Source organism: Atractosteus spatula, chromosome 6 (assembly GCF_055471065.1).
Source record: "Atractosteus spatula isolate fAtrSpa1 chromosome 6, fAtrSpa1.hap1, whole genome shotgun sequence".
NCBI classification, from domain to species: Eukaryota; Metazoa; Chordata; class Actinopteri; order Semionotiformes; family Lepisosteidae; genus Atractosteus; species Atractosteus spatula.
In genome coordinates this window covers 3,182,662-3,204,169 of record NC_142711.1, presented here as the reverse complement: position 1 = coordinate 3,204,169, position 21,508 = coordinate 3,182,662, and the positions used below count along the sequence as shown (strand labels likewise).

Sequence of the window (21,508 nt, the reverse complement as noted above, 5' to 3'; positions counted from 1 at the left end):
AATCTGTTAGACATTACGCTTAAAAAGATTTTGTGGATTAAGCTGTGCTTGGTTTCATAATACCAAGAAAGCAGGAGATACCTGAAAATGCAAAAAATGTCACATTTGTCACACAAATTGGTCCATGACAGGCAAACATTTTACGTCACCGTCAAACACCTTTTGACGATCTTATAACATCTGAATATTCAGCAAAGATTCAGAGACACCTGTCGACACTTTTCTGCCGTAAAACAAGATTCCAGGCCATCGTGGGATAAGAAATCTACATAAGACAAGTGTAATACTTGGCAAAATGAATCATCGAATGAGAGCTTATTGCTGAGCTTATTTTATTTAAGTGTATGCAGTTACAATGTATCTGAGTATATATTCATATTTTTAAATTAAAATCATATTGCTGCATGAGAACTACATACTATAAGATACAGTAAATTGATAAATATAAGTTAGTAGATTCAGCAGTATAAAAGAAGCCAAACATTGTGCTACTTCTTGCAATACAATACTTGCTATTTGTCATGTTCAGGACAGTTACACAAACTTCACAAAGCAAATTATGCAAATTAAACCAAAACAGACATGTCTCCAAGTGCATTTATTTGAGAAATTATCTAAACCGAAGAAGTGCAATTTCACATTCCTTGTCATTTTTAAATCAAGATACACTTCTGTCATACAGCTTGAATATATCTGAACTATTTGGTATGCGCAGTGCTATAATGTGTGGAAAAATACATGCGTAACACTACAGTTCAAGAGGAAACCAAACACCTGTTGTGATCTTTTTCTGTGACATTAAAAATATTATCTGTAAAAAAAAATAAAATATTTAAAGAAATTGTGTGCGCAATTAAACAAAATCCCTGAGGACTAATACCTACCGTTAAGTAAATCATTTGTTTAAAATAAGAGGTAATTAGTAAAGTAACATACAATATAAGGATGGTATTAAACTTAAGAGTTGCACTTCCAAAAGCAAGTTTCACACTCTACAGTAATTGTGTAGACAAAACTGAGATGGTGCTGAACATTTCAACATGTTGATAACTTCTATCTGGCATCTTTGTTTTAACACTGAATGAACTTCGATTTTGTGTGCTGGAAGTGATGTGCCCTTAAGAAATTACTGTTCCATGTTTTTGGGTGGTGAAACTGGACAAAGTGCTGGTTTCGAGGTGTCAGAGGCTCTGAAGTGTGCTTCCTTGCTCAAAGATGCCCTTAATGAACTGCCTGAAGACGCGGTCCATGTAGGTGCTGTGTCGGGGCCACAGGCCCTCCAGGAACCCAATGTGGCCCCCATGAGCAGTGACGAGCATGGCCAGGTTGGGGTTCTGCCTCACAGCTTCCACTGGAATAGCTACGAAAAACAAGAGTGCAGTCAGCACTGTGAATAGGTGTGTTGGGCCATAAGCCTTTCAAAGGGTTTACAACACAGCGTACTGTGAACTGCATGCAGTCTTGGGAGTATTTGGTAGGTTTAATTCCACTCACACAACACAAATTCCATTTTCTCTCATAAGAGGCTAAATTTGTGCAATAAGACCAATAAAATCTATATATTTAGGAGCTTCAATTCCATTATTGATAGTGAAAACCTGTGTTCCTCACACATTGATCTTGTAACAGGGCCAGAAATAAACAAAAATAGATTAAACCAGTACTCTGTATAAAACCAGAACTGTTCGATTAATAACTTATAATGTTGCTGTGAGGGGAAAACACATTCACAGAAAAACTCTTAAAGCTGTTGACATGTTTTGTAATACTTTTCTGGTCAATGTTAACCAGGGGTAATGTTATACTGGGTGCACAAATGTCAATAAATCATCTAACAGGAGTAGACCAATTGGTAGTCCGCACATCCAGGATTCTTTGAATGATGTGATTCTGTATACAAAGCTGAACAATTACAGAAATACCACGTACGGTACATGACTATATGTCATATACCCTTACAGTGCTTTCTAACAGCAATCGGCTACCGGGAGTCAACACGAAGGAGCTCTTTCTATTGCACGGGGGAGAAAGGCAGAACCAGACTTGTGAAGTCAGCGGGAGCGCGAACGGCCCCTGTACTTACCGCCGCCCGGGGAGAAGACGTCGTCGGCAGCGTTCAGACACAGCGTGGGGACCTGCACGGACTTGAGCTTGTGGCAGGGGCTGGCGTCCCGATAGTAGTCATCGTTGGACGGGTATCCGAACATGATCGAAGTGAAGCGCTCGTCAAACTCCCGGATGGTGTTCGCCTGCAACATCCACAACCTCGGCAAGTCACGCGAACAGTCTCCAGCACAGGCTCGTTCTTCCTTTTGTCATTTTCACTTCTCCCGGCTGCTGTCTCAGCTGTATCTACAGGCATGGTACGGGTATGATCCTAACCATTTGCAGGTTTGGCTTTTTTCTGCACTCGGTCCTTGATTTCACAAATTCCTTACTGCAGTGGTTCTTAAACCATGGAAAAATGTGCCTTTGTCATCGGGTTGTCTGGAACCAGCAATCATAGCTAAATCTATTTCATGTTTCAAAACCAGCAGACATCAGTTTTCTAAAACGTGCACACCTCGCACACAAAACTGCACCCACCTTCATTATAGAGTCAATATTGAAAAGCTTCTCCAAAATTTGCCTGTGTCTGTAGGAAAAAAAACAACCAGTTATCTTAAGATTAAAAGGTTCTTGTCTCAACCACAATGTACCCCCCACACACGCAACCTGCACCATTTACAGGTGTCTGTTGTCCCAATCCCTCTACAGATATGGGCTCTCAAGCTGAACTAAAAAACAGAATTCATGCCTTACTGTTATTATCCAACTAATTTTGTTGTATTTATTGTTTACCTGTGTAGAGGTAGATCAAATTTATTATAAAACATTGCAGGATATTATCAGTTTGCATGATCACAGGTTTGGCACTCAATATATTAAAATAATATAAATATGGAATATAGTAATACGATTATCAGTTTAATTAGGAAATGAACTGGGAGTGTGGGTTTGACGGTTGTGTTTTAAATGGGTGGTAGGGTGGGCTAACACTATAAAAACAAGAGTAGCATGACCTGGAGAGTTTGAGAAAAAACTCTCCCAAAGCAAAAAAAAAGGCTGCATGTTTTTCATCTGCACATTTCTTTAATTTCCTGCGTACGGTATGAAAGACGCTCCACACAGTACAGTGCACTGTCTAGCTGCCCTGCTCTAGAACCTGTAAACCAGGGAAGAACTGCTGGCTCAAGCGCTAAGGCTGGCGCTTGTGAGCTTGAGAGATGGCAGGCTCTGTTCTCCCGGCCTGCCTCACAAAGGCACATGGAAACAGAGTCTAGTATGTTTGACCTACTAGATTATCCAGATTAGTGTGAGGCGTGAAGCAAAGTGATCAAGTGCGGAACTCAATCCTGATGCCTTTGACAGTGTCTCAGTATAACCAGCTGGGCCTGATAATGGCCATTCTCTTCATGAGTAACTTTCATCCCGGAGGATAAAAAGGCAAATAATATTTGCCATCTACTTGTTTTTTATTTTTTACTCTTCAATCCAGAAGCACCAACTATTAAGGAACTTGGCTTTCGATCTGCAACCCCTGCAGCAGCCCTGGAGGGATGAGAATCATAATAAGAACCAACCCGGCCTCATCTGCAGGGGGGTGTAGCTGCATGGATCCCATGTTTGTCTGCCACAACCCCATGTGCCTCTTGCCAATGGACTAGCGCAGACTAAACCCAGCTGTATAGGAACTCAACAGGTCCTTTTTTAAAGCAAACAACAACTTTTAAAAGGTTAAAAATTAATTGCAAAGAGGTACTGCCTTATGTTGAAGAATTAGACCCCCTAGTTTAAATGACATTCACCTACTTTCTTCAGGTCAAGACTCATCCAAACTGTAAACCTCACACTGCTGAGAGGCCAGTTTTTTTTTTGTTTTTTTTAAGCGGGCTGACATAGAAGGTAGGGCCCATAGCAGCTGTTTCAGAAGCTTTTCGGGAGTGATCGTTTTGGGACTGTGCAGGATTAGCCAGCAGCCATGTCACCCTGCAGCTCACAACTGGCAGCCCACTGAAGCCCAGCAGGTGTGAGCCTGGTCAGTACCTGGATGGGAGACCTCCTGGGAAAAACTAAGGCTGCTGCTGGAAGAGGTGTTAGTGGGGCCAGTAGGGGGCGCTCACCCTGAGGTCCGTGTGGGTCCTAATGCCCCAGTATAGTGACGGGGACACTATACTATAAACAGGCGCCGTCTTTCGGATGAGATGTAAAACCGAGGTCCTGGCTCTCTGTGGTCATTAAAAACCCCAGGGCGTTTCTTGAAAAGAGTAGGGGTGTTACCCTGGTGTCCTGGCCAAATTTCCCATTGGCCCTTACCAATCATGGCCTCCTAATAATCCCCCTCTATGAACTGGCTTCATCACTCTGTTCTCCTCCCCACTGAGAGCTGGTGTGTGGGGAGCGTTCTGGCGCACTATGGCTGCCATCGCATCATCCAGGTGGGGCTGCACACTGGTGGTGGTGGAGGGGATTATAGTCACTTGGGCAGGAAGAGCTCGTTAATACTGACCTCTGGACGGAGGCCTGCAAGCAGCTGGTCAGATAGGAATTGAACAGCAGGCGGTTCAGTGGCTTCTCCAGAGACGCAGTGCACTCAAACACATCCCACCCGGCCGAGAACACAGCCGCGGCTCTCAGGGACGTCTCCCTGCCTTTCTGGCCCAGGTAGTTGGCGAGCATCATCCTGCGGAGGAAGACAAACCGCCGGTTTGTGGGCGTGTAGAATTTCACTGGCTGTTGGCGATAGGTTTTTTAAACTGAAGCATTTCTATGACTGGCCCCACAAAACTCACAAAGATCATACTGGTCAGTTCAGAAGGCGTTACTGTGGAATAATCTCCCCAGACACATACAAAATCTGCTATTCTAAAGCTCAACCTCTAACTAAAATCATTTATATAGCAAACACCTCATCATACCCATAAGAGAATGTGTCTAAGCCAATCACCAAATATCCAACTAATAAATATTCACCTGGTGTGTCTATTTACAGTGATTAGAGGTCTTTAAGGGAAATGTGAAGAAATAATCCCATCTACACTAGTAATGGGAGGTTTTTAGCACTTCCTTATGATCTCTACATATTAAGTCTGTGCAAAACCAAGCATGCCCAGCTCAGGTTCAAGAGCTCTGTCATTCTGGTTCAGATTCGATCGATCCCACTGAACCCATCATTGCCTGAATATGGGCAGCTAAACAGCTAGAAAACCCTGGCAGACAGCTCCAACTGAAAGCTTCTGGGCCACAGCAAGTCAACCAAAGTGGAACAAAGAATAGGTGACCAATAATACTGCCTATACTGAGTACCAAAATATAGTGAGCACACTACTTTTTAAAAAACAAAAACAAATAAAGAATGCAGATATTTTGATGGGGTTTTCGAAACATTTTGATGAATCATTCATAACTAACTGTGAAACAGCTGGACTGTTCAATAAAGCCATAAAGCACTAAATCACCTATTCGTTCAGACTAATTCAGAATCCAAATCACACCAGACTTTTTTTCATGCTTCTGACGGAGCACGACACCTGTGAAGAGGAAATATGAACGGCGCATCCAGCAGGTGACTCCACTCGCTATCAGAGAATGTGCTATTCCCTAAGGCAGCCGGGACAAACAAAAAACAAATCCTCTTGCGGTTGACCGCAGAAGTGCAATCCCAGGGCACCATGCTGCCAAACACATGGAACACCGTGGTCCGGCCGGAGCAAAGTGCCCTTGACATTGGCAGGAGGGCGTGCACTCCAGGGCTACAGAAACGAGTCTGTGTGTGAAGGGACACAGGAAGGCAATGACTCTGGTAGCAGCTCTGGCACAACCTACACCAGGCACGGTCACAGGGTACCAGTCCAATCACGCTGCAGAACGATGGCAGGCGTGCTACATTAAAAAGCTCCTTCTGCTTGTCGTACGTGAAGCGGATATGTACAAAAGCAGCTGTGCAAGGGCTGATATCAAGCAGTGGAGTCAGCAGAAATGAGACCAGGAAAAACAATCGGGTGCAACTTGGAGGTAGAAACGCTTGCATACACACCCCCCCATGGAGACACCGGCCGCCACCAGCGGAGCAGCTGAGGTTGCGCTCTGGATGTGCGCAATAGCGGCCTCCAGGTCTTCGGTGTTGGCAGCACAGTAGGTCCGAGGGGTCTGAAAAATGCAGACGTTTCAGTCACAAATGCATATAAGGGCTAATCCCCTTTTCCAATTCTGGTCAGTGGGAGGCCCTCTTATTAGAGCTTTGCGATGTCACCACTGAACTAACAGAACTCAGATGGGAAGGTCTGCATTTCTGATCTGTGTTAAATGGGCCTTTTACTTTCCAAGAGTTACAAGCGACTCTGAATTCATTGGCCTATCACAGATCCAACCCCAGCTGGATCTGAGGGTGCAGGCAGATGTGCGAGGAGACAGACCGGGTGTTGTAAGGCTTTCTCCAGTCAAGAACAACAACATCAGCAGTAATGAGCGACTGTCATGCCACACAAATACAAGGACAATGCTGTACTTCAGAAACAGAGCTGGTGGAGGAGTATAAAAATGTAAGGGCATCCACACACTCAAAGTTAACCCAATATAAGAAAAAAATAACATTTCAAAGGGAAGCACTGGATGACTGAAATGGAATTCATACTTTCATTAATGTCTTGAAGTACAAAAAAAAACAAGTCCTCCATTTATTGAAAACGTTTTGCTGCCATTGTTTGACATTTTCCAATCACCACCTAAGTATTCCCTGTCCTGATGAAGGTGGGCGGTTGGAGAAAAAGCAGGAGGAAGAGGACTGGCAGCAGACCAGCATTTTAAAACAAAAAGACAAAGACTTTCATCGTTAACAGCAAGCAATGAGGTCCCCTAATAACACTGACTAATGAACTATTGATTTATGCTTACCAAATACAGAAGGGTTTTGTATTTAAGGATACATGTTGTTGATTTGGTTAAATACAAATGAAAAAATAAGGAGCTTCTAGTGGACTTGTACATTGCTCACAGGCTGTCCATCCCAAGACACAAACATAACACAGCGAACTTGAGCTGACACTATAAAGGACCACAGTGGCAAACAAGGAAGTGTAATTAGTCTGGGTTATGTATTATTAGAATCATTGTGCATCCTGTAAGAGTGAAAATGTTTGAAATGAATTTTTAACTGCAGTGTTAATGATTTTAAGTACAGCATGCAGGCACCATCCACAGTTTCTCATGGTGTTTCAATGTCTATTAATAGAGTCTGTCAAGGTCCAAGGCCACACAGGGCCTCTTAAGAGTGGGACATAGATGGCATTGCCTGTATACGACAGGGGGAGAAGGGAAAACAGGCCTCCTCCCACAGGTGCTCAGGCGAATCCTGAATAAGGAGTCAAAAAAAATCCCATGACCTACGAGTTCTGGATTTGTGACTTTTCTTAGTGAAGCAACACTGGAACACAAGTGTATAACAACAATATATGATTTTTTGTGACGTGCAGTAGATGAGTAATCAAAACTCAACTTTCACAGGAGGTTGGCGGACCGCTCAGAAATTGAGAGGATTTTATCCAATGTTAATTTTTATTTTTCTCAGGACTTCTGAAATATACAAGGTGAATCAATGCTTAAATCCAAAGAAAGGAACACTTTCACAGCTACAATGCATCTTCTAAAGCAGCAGGGAGTAAACAAATCAGCATTTTTCCGCAGCAATAAAATGCATTTACAGGGAAGCTATCCACAGGACAAAAAAAAAGACAAAACAGAACCTGACAAAAGATCTTTTCACTTACTGAATCAGTAAGACTTCTGTTTGGCATTATACTGCTCGGTAGACCCAAACCCATGATGGTCCAGACAATGGAGGGGCAAAATCTACACCAGTGGCACAGGCTCACACTGAACCTTCGGACGGGTGAAGGAGACACATCAGCCCTCCTTCACTGGGACTGCCGTAGCTTGTCAATGGTGACAATTTCACTGCCTCACCGATGCAAGACAAAGCTCAAGAACCAATTTGCAATTTTTTTTTAAGCACAACTCAATACAGGACCAAAAAGCAGGTCTCCTGCATATATTTGTATATTTCTTGGTATTTTAGTGATTTGATAGTGAGAGTAAGAAGTTTTATACTTCACTTTGGCAATGGATAACAGGTATGGTACCATTCTGTGAACTGCACAGTCATTTACTCCATGAAGCTACAGTGGCATTCTCATGACCTCCCTATTGCCCCACAGTAAAACACTTTTAAAGGAATTTTTTAATGAGCAAAATCGGTCCTTTGGAATTTACAAATCCATGGAAGGTTTACTGGGGAATCTGAGGATGTACCATTCATGACATGAAGATTGTGCCACAATCAAGCCACATGTGACAAATCTTTCGATTTCTTAAAGAAAGCACTGATGTGGGGATAAAAATCACAAACTCTGCTCTACACAATTTCAGACAGCTGTAGCCTTTAGAGAATCAGCGACTGGGACCACCTGCCTACACTAGCCTTTCACCTTTCAAGGCAGCACAGAGGACAGAGCTTTTCTTTTTCTTTTTGCAATAACCTCATCTGCCATAGCGCTGAAGCAAAAGTGCATCAGAGGATCTGCACAGGAGGGGATTTCCTGTAGCGGCTAGCAGCAGGAGGAGGGGACTTTACAGAGCAGCTGCATTTGTTTCTGGAAACAAATTAGAACCCATATGCAAAGCTGTCCGCCGGCTTGATTCACAGTCGTCTACTTAAGAGAGGTCACTGTTATCGAAGAAAAGTCTTCACTCAGGTTAGGTGTGGTCAAGCAGAGTCCCTTTATTCATGCGCACGGGGAGGATATAATCCTGCAGATCTGAGAGCAGCCTCTCATACAGATCTGTGAGTAACCTCTCCACCGAGATGGTAAATGCAACGAGTTTTATACAGCAAATTCACACAGGAAGCTCTTTCTAAGTTTCCATATTAGGAGTTGTTTTTCTCTCTACAAACATTTCTTTGTAATTGACCACGTTCTTCTTAAGAAGCAGTTCTACCTTGCATACAGACAAAAGAAAGTATATAAATAAAAGGTATGAAATGAGCTAGACATCCTGCAGTTGTACCATTAATATCAAAATGTCAAATAATATGCTTGCAATTGTTCTTTCATACTGTTGCTGGGTAAAAAGCATTTTTTAAAGCCAACTAGTCACTATCTTATACACTTAAAAAAAGGTAAATGCTAAAATTCTTCCTCACTGTCCATCCAGCCTGTTTGAGTAGTTAAATTCTTCTTTTCAGCTTCAATTCAACCCACGAAAGAACAATTCACCCACATTCAAAATCTTCACTCTTTCAAAAGTTCACCACCAAGTACAGCACAATAGGGAACATTCAAATATTCCATTAGGGCACGCAAAAGGAATTTTCCTGTTGCTTCAAGTCTTTTTGAACAGAAGCATTTATTCAAAATGCGGCTTTCATCAGCAAAAGGCACCTATATTACCAGCAATCAAAGAATTATTTTAAACTTAATAGGGACAAAGTTTCTTACCAAAAGTCTCTCATTGGACACCCCTCTGTTATTGAATACGACACACCTGAAAGTAAAAACAGACACATCGTTTTCATTCTTGTAATGAAACCCGAGTCCTGCAGAAACGTGCAAACCAGGTGTGTGCCTTCATCGCACTCCCTCCCTTTCTCTAAAACCTGCTGCAGAAGCACAAAGGGAGACAGTGAAAAATCCTCTGTTCCACATTGCTGACAGCGTCTTCTATCCACAAGAGGCATCGCAAGCAACTCCCCCCTCCTCTGTCCCCCTGTGGAACTGAATGACCTCAAAGTACCCCTTTCCCTGCACATTCAGTTAGCATCAGCGCTCTACTTTTCTCCAAAAAGTCTTACACTAGCATGTGGGCATCAGCTGTGAGGCAGCTAAGCATGTAGACTAAGCCTTAAAACTGCTAGGTGTAAGCTATAATTCACTAATCTACAAAGACTCAAGCAAATGTAATAAGGTGCTGAGTTGCCCTTAACGTCTTACGCAATCAGTTTGAAAGAATGAGTTCAACTGTTCTAATAAATTGCGCTCCTGAAAAGTCTTTAATACAGTTCTGCAGAGTCAGCAGCTCCTTGTGTTCCAACAATGCGCACATGATCTTCCAGACTCAGAGAGCAGGAACAAAGCAGCACGAGCCCCCATTCAGAGCGCTTTAATCCCGAAGCAGTCCCAGAAGACACTGATGCCAAGCATTTCTCAAGCCACTGCTAAAGCTCTGGACTCATGCCTGGTGGGTTGTGGGTTCGAGTCCCTGCTGCACAGTGTTGTTGGACCTTGAGTGAGGTACTTCACCCCAGTTACTCCAGTCCACCTACTTGTACAACTTCCTGGGGGTATTTTGGCTAGAAAACAGAAATTAACTGCTTACATTCCTTTTTTCAAGTGAGGGACAAAATCGCTTCTCTCTGAAATGCACTCAGGTTTATTCTGCGTTATTTTATTTGACGCCTCCAAGTGATTAACAGCAAGCACATCTAGAGGCACGTTCCAGTGAACTACTTCTTTAACAAATATCCAGTAAAGTTCACAAGTAATGTGATGTATTGTATGCATTAGCTCCTCCACATTAACACTTGTACTTTGCCAAAGGTCTATTTGTCATATTCATTTTTTTGTTGTCTGCTGACAGGCCTCAGCAGACAACAGGAGAAACGCCGTCCAGTGTCAAGACGGGACAAAAAAATAAATAAAAAAAAAGGCCGCTGCCTCTCGAAGGAGGGCTCGTCTTCCCCCGGAGCAGGTGCGGTTCTCCCGGTCCACGCGGCCCGGCAGCACGTACCTGTAGCCCAGCTCCCTGCTCTGCTGGACCATGTGGAGGATGTAGGACTCCCGGCTGGTTCCCGTGAGGCCCGGCAGCAGGAGCACCGTGGGCCTCGTGGCTGCGTCAGGGTGGCGCTCGCTGTCGTCGTTGTCGAACCAGTCCAGGGAAATCTGCCCGCCGTCTGCCATCTTAAGGAGCTCACTGGAACATCCAGGGCAGGCAGAAAAAGCACAAACTTTGCAAGACTGACAAAAAGGTTTAGATGCCTCTAAGTTTAGAAGAGACGTTTGTCCTCGCTGTTATGCTATAATCAGCCCTTGCTCATACACTCTGCATTTTTCTCCTCCATATCTATTTTTTATGATAGAACATAACAGCATGTCACCAGATCTGTTTTAAAAGCTTGGTACTTCACGCAACTTGACTTAAATTAACCAGCTCTTAAAATACAGACTCACATCATGCGTTTTCACACTGCATCTGTATTTCCTCCATTTGTGTACGTTTTGGATAATGCTTTTTGTTCCACTTCAGAATAAAACTGACCGTGTTCAATTACAGACGTTTAAGTTAAATGAGAAAACTGGTTCTGTTGCCACATGTGGAAAAATACTACCAAATGCTCTGAAGTCTTACACATCTGTCCAGAAACATCCTAACCAAGAGGACCTCTACTTGATTTAACCATTTTTTCACTAAACACCTACCAGCAGACCAAGTACACCTAATGTCTCGCTCCTTTTGATACCTTCCACTCTAAGGCTTGCACCAGTGTTTCCCACAGATGTTTGGGGGATTATGAATGGTGTTTTCATTTCCCTCTTGCTCATGACGTCTTTACAGCAGGAAGAGGAAACAGACCTTCAGGATGACTCTGAAAACACCTTAGTCACACCCAGGAAGATCAGAGAGAAACAGCGACAGCATTGTCTTTCAAACTTAGATTACAACTGGGAGAGCAATCCTGTCTGTGTGCTGCTACCTTTTAGTCCATCTTACTTATAATTCATAACTATGTACGACTCTTCTACACTTTTAAATGTTTTATGCACATTTTTTATTCTTTATCCTTTATTCTCTGTATCAAAACTGAATGACCAAGACAACACTCAGCAATTTTCACCGTAATACTATTGAGAGTGTCCTGACTGGCGGTATTACAGTGTGGCATGGTGGAGCCACAGTACAGGACAGAAAAGCCATACAGAGGGTTGTGAGGTCCGTGCAGAAAATCACTGGTACTGAGCTACCCTCCATCGACCGGATATATCTCGACCGCTGCCACAACCGGGCTTCAATTCACCCTGGCCACGATCTGTTTTCACCCCTGGGATCTGGTAGGAGGTATCGCAGTATTGGAACACTGACCGATAGATTCATAAACAGTTTCTTCCCCCAAGCAGTCTGTATCTTAAACAGCTCCAGTCAGCACCTGCACATATTAGCTCCTGCACTTTAAGGTACTGCACAGTTTGCACTATGCCCTGTCTTGGCTGTATTATAATGTCTGTTGTCTGAATTTATTGTCCATGTCTGTTTGTCATTTGTGCCTATTTGTTTTCTCTAATGTTCCTGGGTACAGCTGAATGAGTAAGCATTCCAATACACTTGTTGTATATGGCAAATAAAGAAATCTTAAATCTTGAATCATACCAGGCACACTTCTGGTGTAGAGAATGCTATTAAACGTGCATCTTTATTTCAAGCTACAGTAACACTGTAAGCGGAATGCTCAAATGAGTGACAGATTATGCAAGGTCTCAAACTCATCTGAAGGTACTTGCACAAATCTGCACATCCAAAAAGCCCTCCAAGTACATTGGTTTTGTATGCAGTTGACTCACAATTGTGCAAAGACTAAAGACCTTACTGTACTTCTGAAACAGAGAACATCCACAACAGGGCTTGTGCAAAGAGCCTCTCTGCAGGGGCTCCCCAGTCCCAGCTAGAGATCAATAAACTGCAATACCGTCTGACTGGTATTCCTTTATTAGCAGCGTAGTGCTATTAATCAAATGGAATGACTGGATGCTGGGAGTAGCAGATCTGCTAGGATACCAGACTACAGCACGCAATGACAGGACCAGAATTAGCAAGTCGCAGTACTTCAGGAAAGGAAACATTGAATTCCAAGATATCCTAGCATTTATCTCAGAGAACAGACACAATTATAAGACATCTCCGAGTTGCCATCATCATATACTCTGCTTCAGACATCAATACATGCTTAAGAACTGTTTGTTCTTAAGGACAGCAGAGTTGGTGTCCTAATTGATAATCACTTACTCAGACAATCAAGCCACATGTGACAAACCATTTGATTTCTTAAAGAAACCACTGAGGTGGGGATAAAAATCACAAACTCTGCTCTACACAATTTCAGACAGCTCTAAAGGCTGACAACAGACAGCCTTTAGAGAATCAGCGATTGGGACCACCTGCCTACACTAGCTTTTCACAAGGAATATATGAGCATTAGCTTCTCTCTGCTGCAATATAAACTGTCAGAATTATGTTTAAGTGTTCTACAAGGACAGATGTCACATCCTAGATAAGAACTCTGTTTTGAAATTTTGCCTCTTTCTTGCTTAATACACAGTTTGCAGATTCTCTGATAATTCATATTGACATACTTAGATGCCTGTAGGTGTTTCACACTGTCAGTCCAATTGCTCTGGTGCAGAAGAACCTTAACATCTGAGAATTGAATGAGACTTATCACCATTTATATACACTTTATCTTTCACAAAACAATTAAACAGATATTGGATCTTGATTAAAAGTTCTTGTGATCAATCTGTGACTTGAGGGAGCTTAAGTGCAGCATCAGCACTAATGGGCACAGGTGAGGGGGTGTTTGATCCTGTTGACAGCCAAAGGAAAAAAGGCAGAAAGGAAGCAAGATGCCATGCTTACAAGGAGTACAACACTCTCATGGCATCGGTATGTTGGGGTCTGGACTAAATCAGCTCAGGTGGACCTGCTAGCAGTAGAGCCATTACTAATGGGGACTCAAGGTTTTGTGACAGTTTACAGTGGGTGTTGCACATTTTCAGAATGGTACACTTTTTAGGGTAAAACCAACCTTCCCGTCCTCAGCCTTAGAAAGATGGTCTGGGTTACAGAGCTCCACTTGCAGTGACCACTAGCGGCTTGACCGCACTATATGCATCGGGTCTTTGACCACACCTGCAGCCCTCTTCCTGCCTGGGCGACCGTTTCTCCTGCAGGGTGGGACAGTTATGCAGTAGATGCCCGGCTGTTCAGACGTGAGCCCCACCGAACAGCTGTGAGAGGAACCGGGACAAGGTGGGGCACCTAGGGCTCGGACAGCAGCGAGCAAATGTGTGTGCAGTGTGTGAGAGAGAGCAAACCCCCCCAGAGAACACCTGTCGATAGACACTGGTGCAATACAAGTTGCACAGATGTGTCAGATAATACTATCCTGCATTACTTGAAGTAGAACCCCTACAGATCAACCGGTTGATGACAACTGCGAACCAGCATAACAAATTTACTTCCGTCAAATCTATAAACTGTCAGTGCACCTGCTATAAAAGATTATCATCTATGGTACGTGATAACTCTAAGAACTGGTTGCACAAGTGACATGTTCATATGTTTCCTGCGATACTCTGTACACTAATTGACACCCAATCTGCCTGAACTCTCACCCAGTTATACTGCCAGCCAAGTCCACGAAGACGTGGAGGCAAACCTGACGTTAAAACACCCGTTGCACCCATTACACTCAGGAAAGGTCAGGCAGCGCAACATCATGCCATAATACAAAGTCTAATATCTTCCACTGCTCATAAACAAAGCTGGCAATGGAGGTAGAGCACATGACCCCAGTGACATCTGCCACGCTGTCTGCTTGAAATATTGACTGAGGACAGCTGCCAGAATCCAGCCATAAAACTAATTAAACATCACTGCCTTGAATGCAATATAACTGGAATTCCCAAACCACAGCTACTACTGTAGTTTCACTTGCATTTATCAAACCTATTTTCTTAACAGCAGAAGTCTCCACCCCTGTTCCTGGAGAGCCCCAGTCCAGCAGGTCATAGACGTAAAGACTGATTTCTTGAGCTCTCAATTTGTGCTCAAATAAGGTGACTGAAGTAATTCAGAGACCGTTTGACACAAAAATCTAAGAGATAGTATGTTGAGATGTTCATAATCTACACAATGAGGGAGAGGTAAAAAATGACAAAAAAATAGCATAGAAATAAGAGGAGTGTTGTGTAAAAGATGTACAAGAACTAGTAAGTCCTCATTAAGAACTGTGTGCAAGATTAAGAATCTTTGGCCACCACATTAGGAGGACTACTGTGCTGGATCAGCCCACAAACAGAGCAGCCAGATCTATGCCTGAGCTTACAGAAATGTCCTATACTGGCAAGCTAAAAACTAAATGATTAGGGGCACTGAATCAAATACTTGAAAAATTGAGTGAAGCACAAGAAAGAAAGAACATTTTATTTAATCAAAGGTTTGTGGGAGTTTGGAGGACGTTACCCAGTCCTGCTGTTGAAGCTGATATCCTAGCTGGATGAGATTCTTGCATCAATTAGATATCAGCAACCAAACATGTTGTGGTGTGACTGGCCTCCTTGTTTGTAACTCTATGCTCTTTAAGTACATGTTTCATTAACCAGCAATTTTCAAGTGTCCCATGAGAAAAACACAGGACTGATGAAGAATGGCTGGATTGCAACCCCTCAGGAGTAGGGTAGGTGACCTCTTCTTTACTTCATCTTTCATAACCATTTTCCTTTTAATGAGCCTGAACTGCCAAAGATTAAATTCAAGTTTGCTTCACATCTATTGGAAATAGCCCCATTGAAGCATTTGACTATTTCTGGTCCATGTTGTTAAAACGTTATTTTCTAAACGTTTTAAAACCTCCCTTGTTACATGAACTTAAATGTCTGCACCTCCTCACTTAACAGTTTTAAACCCTTGTTTTCACATGCACAACAATGTGGAGTAATCCATTTGACATCTCTTCCATTCCTCTGGATTAACACAAACACAAAATCAGAATATAGAAGTTCAACCTTCAATTAATTCAAATCTCAGGGAAATGTTGTATAACCAGCTTTCCACCAATCTAGAAAAAATGTTTACTGCATCCTTGTGGGGGAATTTCTACTCTAAATCTCATTTTAAAGCAAGTGAAAAAATAACCTCACAAACGCAAGGGCTTTTCCCTCTCCAATGTAACTCTCAAGAAGGCCAACACCAAAAAGATTATGACCTTTTCAAAGCTGACATTCTGAAGAACCTTCCATTCATGCTTCCAAACTACCTGTTGAAATATTCCACACTAACATGAAATAGCTAGATGTACCACTGTTCTATAACCCTTCCAACAATATTCCTGTGTAGTTCTATATGCCTATATAAACATGATAAAATGAACCTTTTAATTGTCTTAAAGCTTTAAGAGAATGTGGATCAAAGATCTGCTTCCAACATTAAAAGTGAACTTGGTTGTAAAGAATTAAAGGGGAGCTGCAGTCCAATTTCTCAGGCCGGTAATTAAATTCTCAGTAACAAAATAAATTAATTGACATTCAATGACATAATATTATAAAAACAAATAATATAATTTACAAATTTCAAATTAAGCACAAAATCTTTGTGAACTTTGCGAAAGGACTAAGTCACCAGCTTGTCACAAACTCAGGAGTTCCCAGGAGTTGTCATGTGATGTGGCCCTTCCTGCTCACTAGTCTCCATACTGACTGATGTAATGCGATATACGAGAGAATAAGTACAGTTGAGCAGCGGATATTTAATTGCAGAAATGTTCCAACGTAATCTGCATGCACAAATAAGTTTGTATTTGTCAGTGAAACTGTCTCAAAATTGAGAGCAATATTTGTATTGGATTAACGAGTATTGTATTCACAAGCCTGAGTGTTTACAGTATAATAGAGCCACTTCACCTCACTGGACGTTTTGTTGCGTTGTTCTGAATTGCAGAACATGGCGCTGTGCATACCTGGAAATTGTCTATTTTGTGATGTAAACTGGAGGTTTTACAAGATATTGTGCAAATTTTACCAAGTATACACTCCCCAATGCTGGTTCTTCCTAACCCCAAAATAGGAAAACAGTCACAGTTCCCCTTTAAAACTATATGACAGACTAGAGGGCCATACAGGGTAACCCCCCACCATAAGATTACTTCAGCTGCACTTCATGTCCAGACACTGTCAGGGGCTGCTGAATATTGTTCCGGTTGAGCTAGGGTGACCTTACAGCTTCTGGCTGTGTTACAGTGTAACTGAGTCATGCACTTGCCTCTGTGACGCGACATTATGTTTAAGCAATAAACCAGTAACCAGTAAGGGGTTACTCCCACTCCACACCTGTGAACATCAAGTGACTCATGACTGCACGACAACATTGCTCGATTATGGCCGAGATGACGCTGTTCTCACGGAGCAGTGGGCAAAGCTGTGCTGGGCTGTGCCGGGCAAGAGGCTGTGAACCTCCATTCCTTACTTCCTATATTCCACCCAGGGCTTCGCCGTGATGAACGGCCGGAGCAGCGTCTGGATCCTGCCTTCCCAGCACCAGAAGGTGGGGTAGTACGTCTCCGAGACCACCGGGCAGTGCTCCTGGAGGAACTGGCAGAACGTCTCCCCCCCGGAGACAAGCTGAGGCTTCTGGAAGATCAAAATAAATCGGAACAGCACACGTTTGTCTCCTTTCAAGGTTGCACAACGGCACGTTGGAGTTCTGTCAACCTGTAATCAAGCTCTGTGGCACACAGCACACCCAAACTCCAATTTCTATTAATCACGCTGGTTGATCCCCTTCCCCACCCCCAACAACACGCCCATTTTTTGTATGCAGTCGGTTTTCCTTCACACCTTAAAAAACTTCTGCAGCGATTACAGAGTGTTATACTCGCTCGGTTTACACACCTTGGTCTTCTTTGTGGTGCACTGAACAGAATAACATCACGTCCATACTTCAAAGTTTCTGCGCTTCATCCCTTCATTTTCTTTCAGCCGAAGGCCGCACAGAAAAATAAGTGGACTCCTACTGGCTCACTGACTTCGAAGGCGTCAGACTTGTCACACGGTATGCCTCAGCTACAGATTTACGTCGCAGAAAGGTCTCTGCGCCGCTACACAGTCAGGTCGCAACCGTTCTACAGCCTGAAACCTCTTCAGCCATGTGTCAATATCCGTCAATCCGGCAACGCAAAAGTCAGCTCAGATTGAAACTTCAGATACTTTGACGTTCAGATACTATGCCATTTAAGTGTATAAGTAAGATTAAAGAGACAGAAAGAGCCATCTCCCAGCAGCCTGCAGTCACAAGTAATTCTTTGACAACACTACTTGGAATAGAGCCTCATGCCTATTAAAGATCCCTACTCGGGTTTATTTCATTACTGCATAAAATGTCTGAATAAAAGGGTTGTATATGCACGGGAAATAAGAGCAAAAAATCGATTAAATGCGTTCTTTGATCGCTGTTCCTGGAGTATGCCTTTTTTTGACTGTTTTTGTTCCTGGAGTGCTACTGCAGGCATGCTACCTTTTTATTTCACTAGTTAAATATAGTAAACGAATATCTACACACTTAAGCAAGAAAACACGACTAGGAAGAACGATAGAACTAAACGAACTCATTATTGGTACTTCAGTACGATTTTGCCGCTCGTGTATAAACGATGTAGGATTTCCGGCTTATTTGGGGGGGAAAACGCAGCTCCAAGACTACAATACCGCCGTATTCTCTCTGCACAGGGGACACAAGCTGTACAGGAGGGGCTTTGTGGTCAGGTGTGCCGAAATCCAGCAGCACCGCCTCCTCAGGTGACCTGCGACTCACGTAATGGACCAGCGCGAAGGGCTATTATCGATTACAGGAGAGAGGAAATTAAACCTCGCCGGGGGATACAACAGACCATCTCGGGTTTTCTTCTGCGAGTTACCCGGGCAGCGCCAAGCTTGTGATGTACTGTATAAACAGTGGCGTGAAGCGAAGCAAAAATGGGTTTTGCCCGTCAGATAGCTCACACAAAACTGCTTAGATACAACAGTAAATAGCATTATACGCATGCAAATCCCGCGTAATTTATATTAGTGCCACAATAACGGTCAAATGAATCCAACACCGACCTTTGAAAGGTGAACTCTAGGAGATACAGCGATGCTAAATTACTGTAACAGACCATAGGCTATTAAGTTTTTTTTTAATCCGTTCTCAGACTTAAGGAATAATTAACTGTGAAGTACATGCACGACGCCCGTCGTGTCTTAATCGTAAAAGCGAAGGTTTTTGTACATAATTTTAAAACATCCAGGTACAATATCACTCGTGGATTTTCCCCTTTCACACAATGGAAGTCACAATACTAGCTACCACCGCAGTAGGACAGCCTGAACGACCGAATTATTTCCTGTGGAGCAGCGATCAGCTCTCCACTGTAACAGGACATACCCATCGATACGCGCTACGCAAATACAGAAAATGTCAAAATAGAGAAAACCCGATTCTTCTCTGACCGGTGCGGACTCGGTCCAAATGAAACGAAGCGATAGAACTATTCTAACCAAGTTTCTCGTACCTTGGCCACCGAGCTCAGGTAGTAGTAGGCGTACGCGGCGCTGAAGCCCAGGACCAGCGACAGCCCCACTCCCGAGCCGAAGAGCCCCACTTTGACCTGGTTCTCCAGATACAGGGAGATGTCCCTGGTCAGCACGTTGAGACTGAACTCCGGGGCGGTCATCTCCTCGCCACCAGGCTGCCGGACACCCACACGCACTGCAGGGGAGCTGGACGGGACAGGACGGGACGGCTGAGCCAACCTGCAGCCTCAGCACCAGCAGCGCTCTCTCTCTCTCTCAGCCGCTGACTCTGACTGAGCGGAGCGACACCTGCAGTAAGAACATCCCAGGGCAGAGACAGCGCCCGGGGGGGGGGGGGGGGGGTGCGCGCTGAGCCCTGCCGGGACCTTTGCCATCGGATGCCCGAGCAAAAAAAAAACAGCTGAAGCCGGCAAGCGTCATGGTCATTTACGTCAACTCTCAAATAGCTGATTGATACAGATTAAGGGTCTAGAGGGAGAAAAGGGAGCGAAAGTAGAGAATGGATTGTGCAGGAGTGTCTGCCCAGGAGGATTCTGGATAATGTAGTGCTCCACCATCAGCGCCGTGCAGTGAGCGGGGTTTTCCGCTAGAGGGACAGGAGAGAGAGAGGGAGGGAGAAGGCACACGGGGCTTTCTAAGCAATAAGAAGGAGGCTCTTCAACATCACCCCACCAACAAGAATCTGGCTCCAAATATTTGAAAGTGTAATCCAACCCATTGCCCTATACGGCAGTGAAGTGTGGGGTCCCCTCACAGACCAGGAGTACACTCAATGTGACAAACACCCCACAGAAACTCTGCACATGGAGATCTGTAGAAATGTGCAGAGAAAAACGCCTAACAACGGGTCCAGGGCCGAATTAGGCCAATACCCACTATTAATAAAAACACAGAAGAGAGTATTCAAGTATTGGCTACACCTAAAAAACAGCAACCAAAATTCCTAGCACCACAAAGCCCTGCTAAGCCCGAAACAGAGCCCCCTGAGCCAGCTGGTCCTGAGGCTCACTGACCTGAGCCACACTGACACTAACCAGCATCAGGACAGCACTGCTAGAGCACCACAACTCAGACCCAAGCACATCACAGCACAGAGCAAACAGCAATATCTCACACACTGGGACACACACACAAACACAACATAAACTGGAATGCTGCAGAACCCTAAATGGACAATACACACTAGCCGAATATTTGACCAAGATGAGAAACAGCAAATAGAAACAGACCCTGACAAAGTACAGGCTCAGTGACCACAGCCTGGCCAGAGAAACTGGAGGACACAGGCAGACCTGGCTGTGCTCCCACTGCCAGCGGGAAGAAATAGAGACAGAGGTGCACTTCCTATTGCATTGTGACAGATACTCTGGGATTAGAGAAACATTCTTCCCTAAATTCAGAAATCTAATCCCAGAGTTCCCACACCTGTCAGAATCACAACGGGTCCCAATCCTACTGGGAGAGGGAGGAGGGAACTCAGCTGAACTGACAGACAAGTATGTAATCTCCTGTCACAGCCTGAGGAACAGTGAGTCTGTCTCCCACTAATGCTCCATATGTTTACAGTATATGTAAATATTTTATGATACGTCTTTGTTGTAAATGTCCGTAGATTTTATTTTATTTTTTGTTTCATGTTAATTTTATGTGCTTTCGCAACACTGATTTTACCCATCAGTCATGCTAATAAAGCACGAGAGAGAGAAGTCAGGTTTCCACAGGCGAGCAAGGAGACAGCCAGCAGGACAGGAGCGGAGCTTCGAGGAGGAGAGCAGACCCCCGTCTCTCCATTGGCGATCCCATTCCAAAGGACACTTGCGTGGCCCCGTCTCTGTTGCGCCAAGTCAATGGTTATCACGTCAGTACAGCCGACAAAGCCCATCGGGAATCAACTCCCCATAAATTCATCGACACACTCGATAGAAGTTTATAAACGTGAACTACTTTCACATAAAAAAAAAAATCACTGCCCCACATCTACACAACATTCGTTAAACCACTGGAATCGTAGTTCACGCACGAGTTAATCCATGAAGCCGTTTAAACTACTGACAGACAATGCTTGTAATCAAGTTAGT

The 21,508-nt window shown here is 43.7% G+C and overlaps 1 protein-coding gene across 1 annotated transcript; it reads right to left on the bottom strand.

Moving 5' to 3' along the window:
- Nucleotides 1-315: 315 nt before the first annotated feature.
- On the bottom strand, nucleotides 316-19,706 carry abhd3 (abhydrolase domain containing 3, phospholipase). Its single transcript, XM_088919088.1, has 9 exons — nucleotides 19,409-19,706; nucleotides 17,326-17,489; nucleotides 10,822-11,004; nucleotides 9,534-9,579; nucleotides 6,077-6,189; nucleotides 4,550-4,723; nucleotides 2,587-2,635; nucleotides 2,084-2,249; nucleotides 316-1,360 (listed from the first exon to the last, which is right to left on the bottom strand). The coding sequence occupies exons 1-9, from the start codon at nucleotides 19,568-19,570 to the stop codon at nucleotides 1,182-1,184; spliced, it is 1,236 nt and encodes a 411-aa protein (XP_088775214.1). The 5' UTR covers nucleotides 19,571-19,706; the 3' UTR covers nucleotides 316-1,181.
- Nucleotides 19,707-21,508: the final 1,802 nt, after the last annotated feature.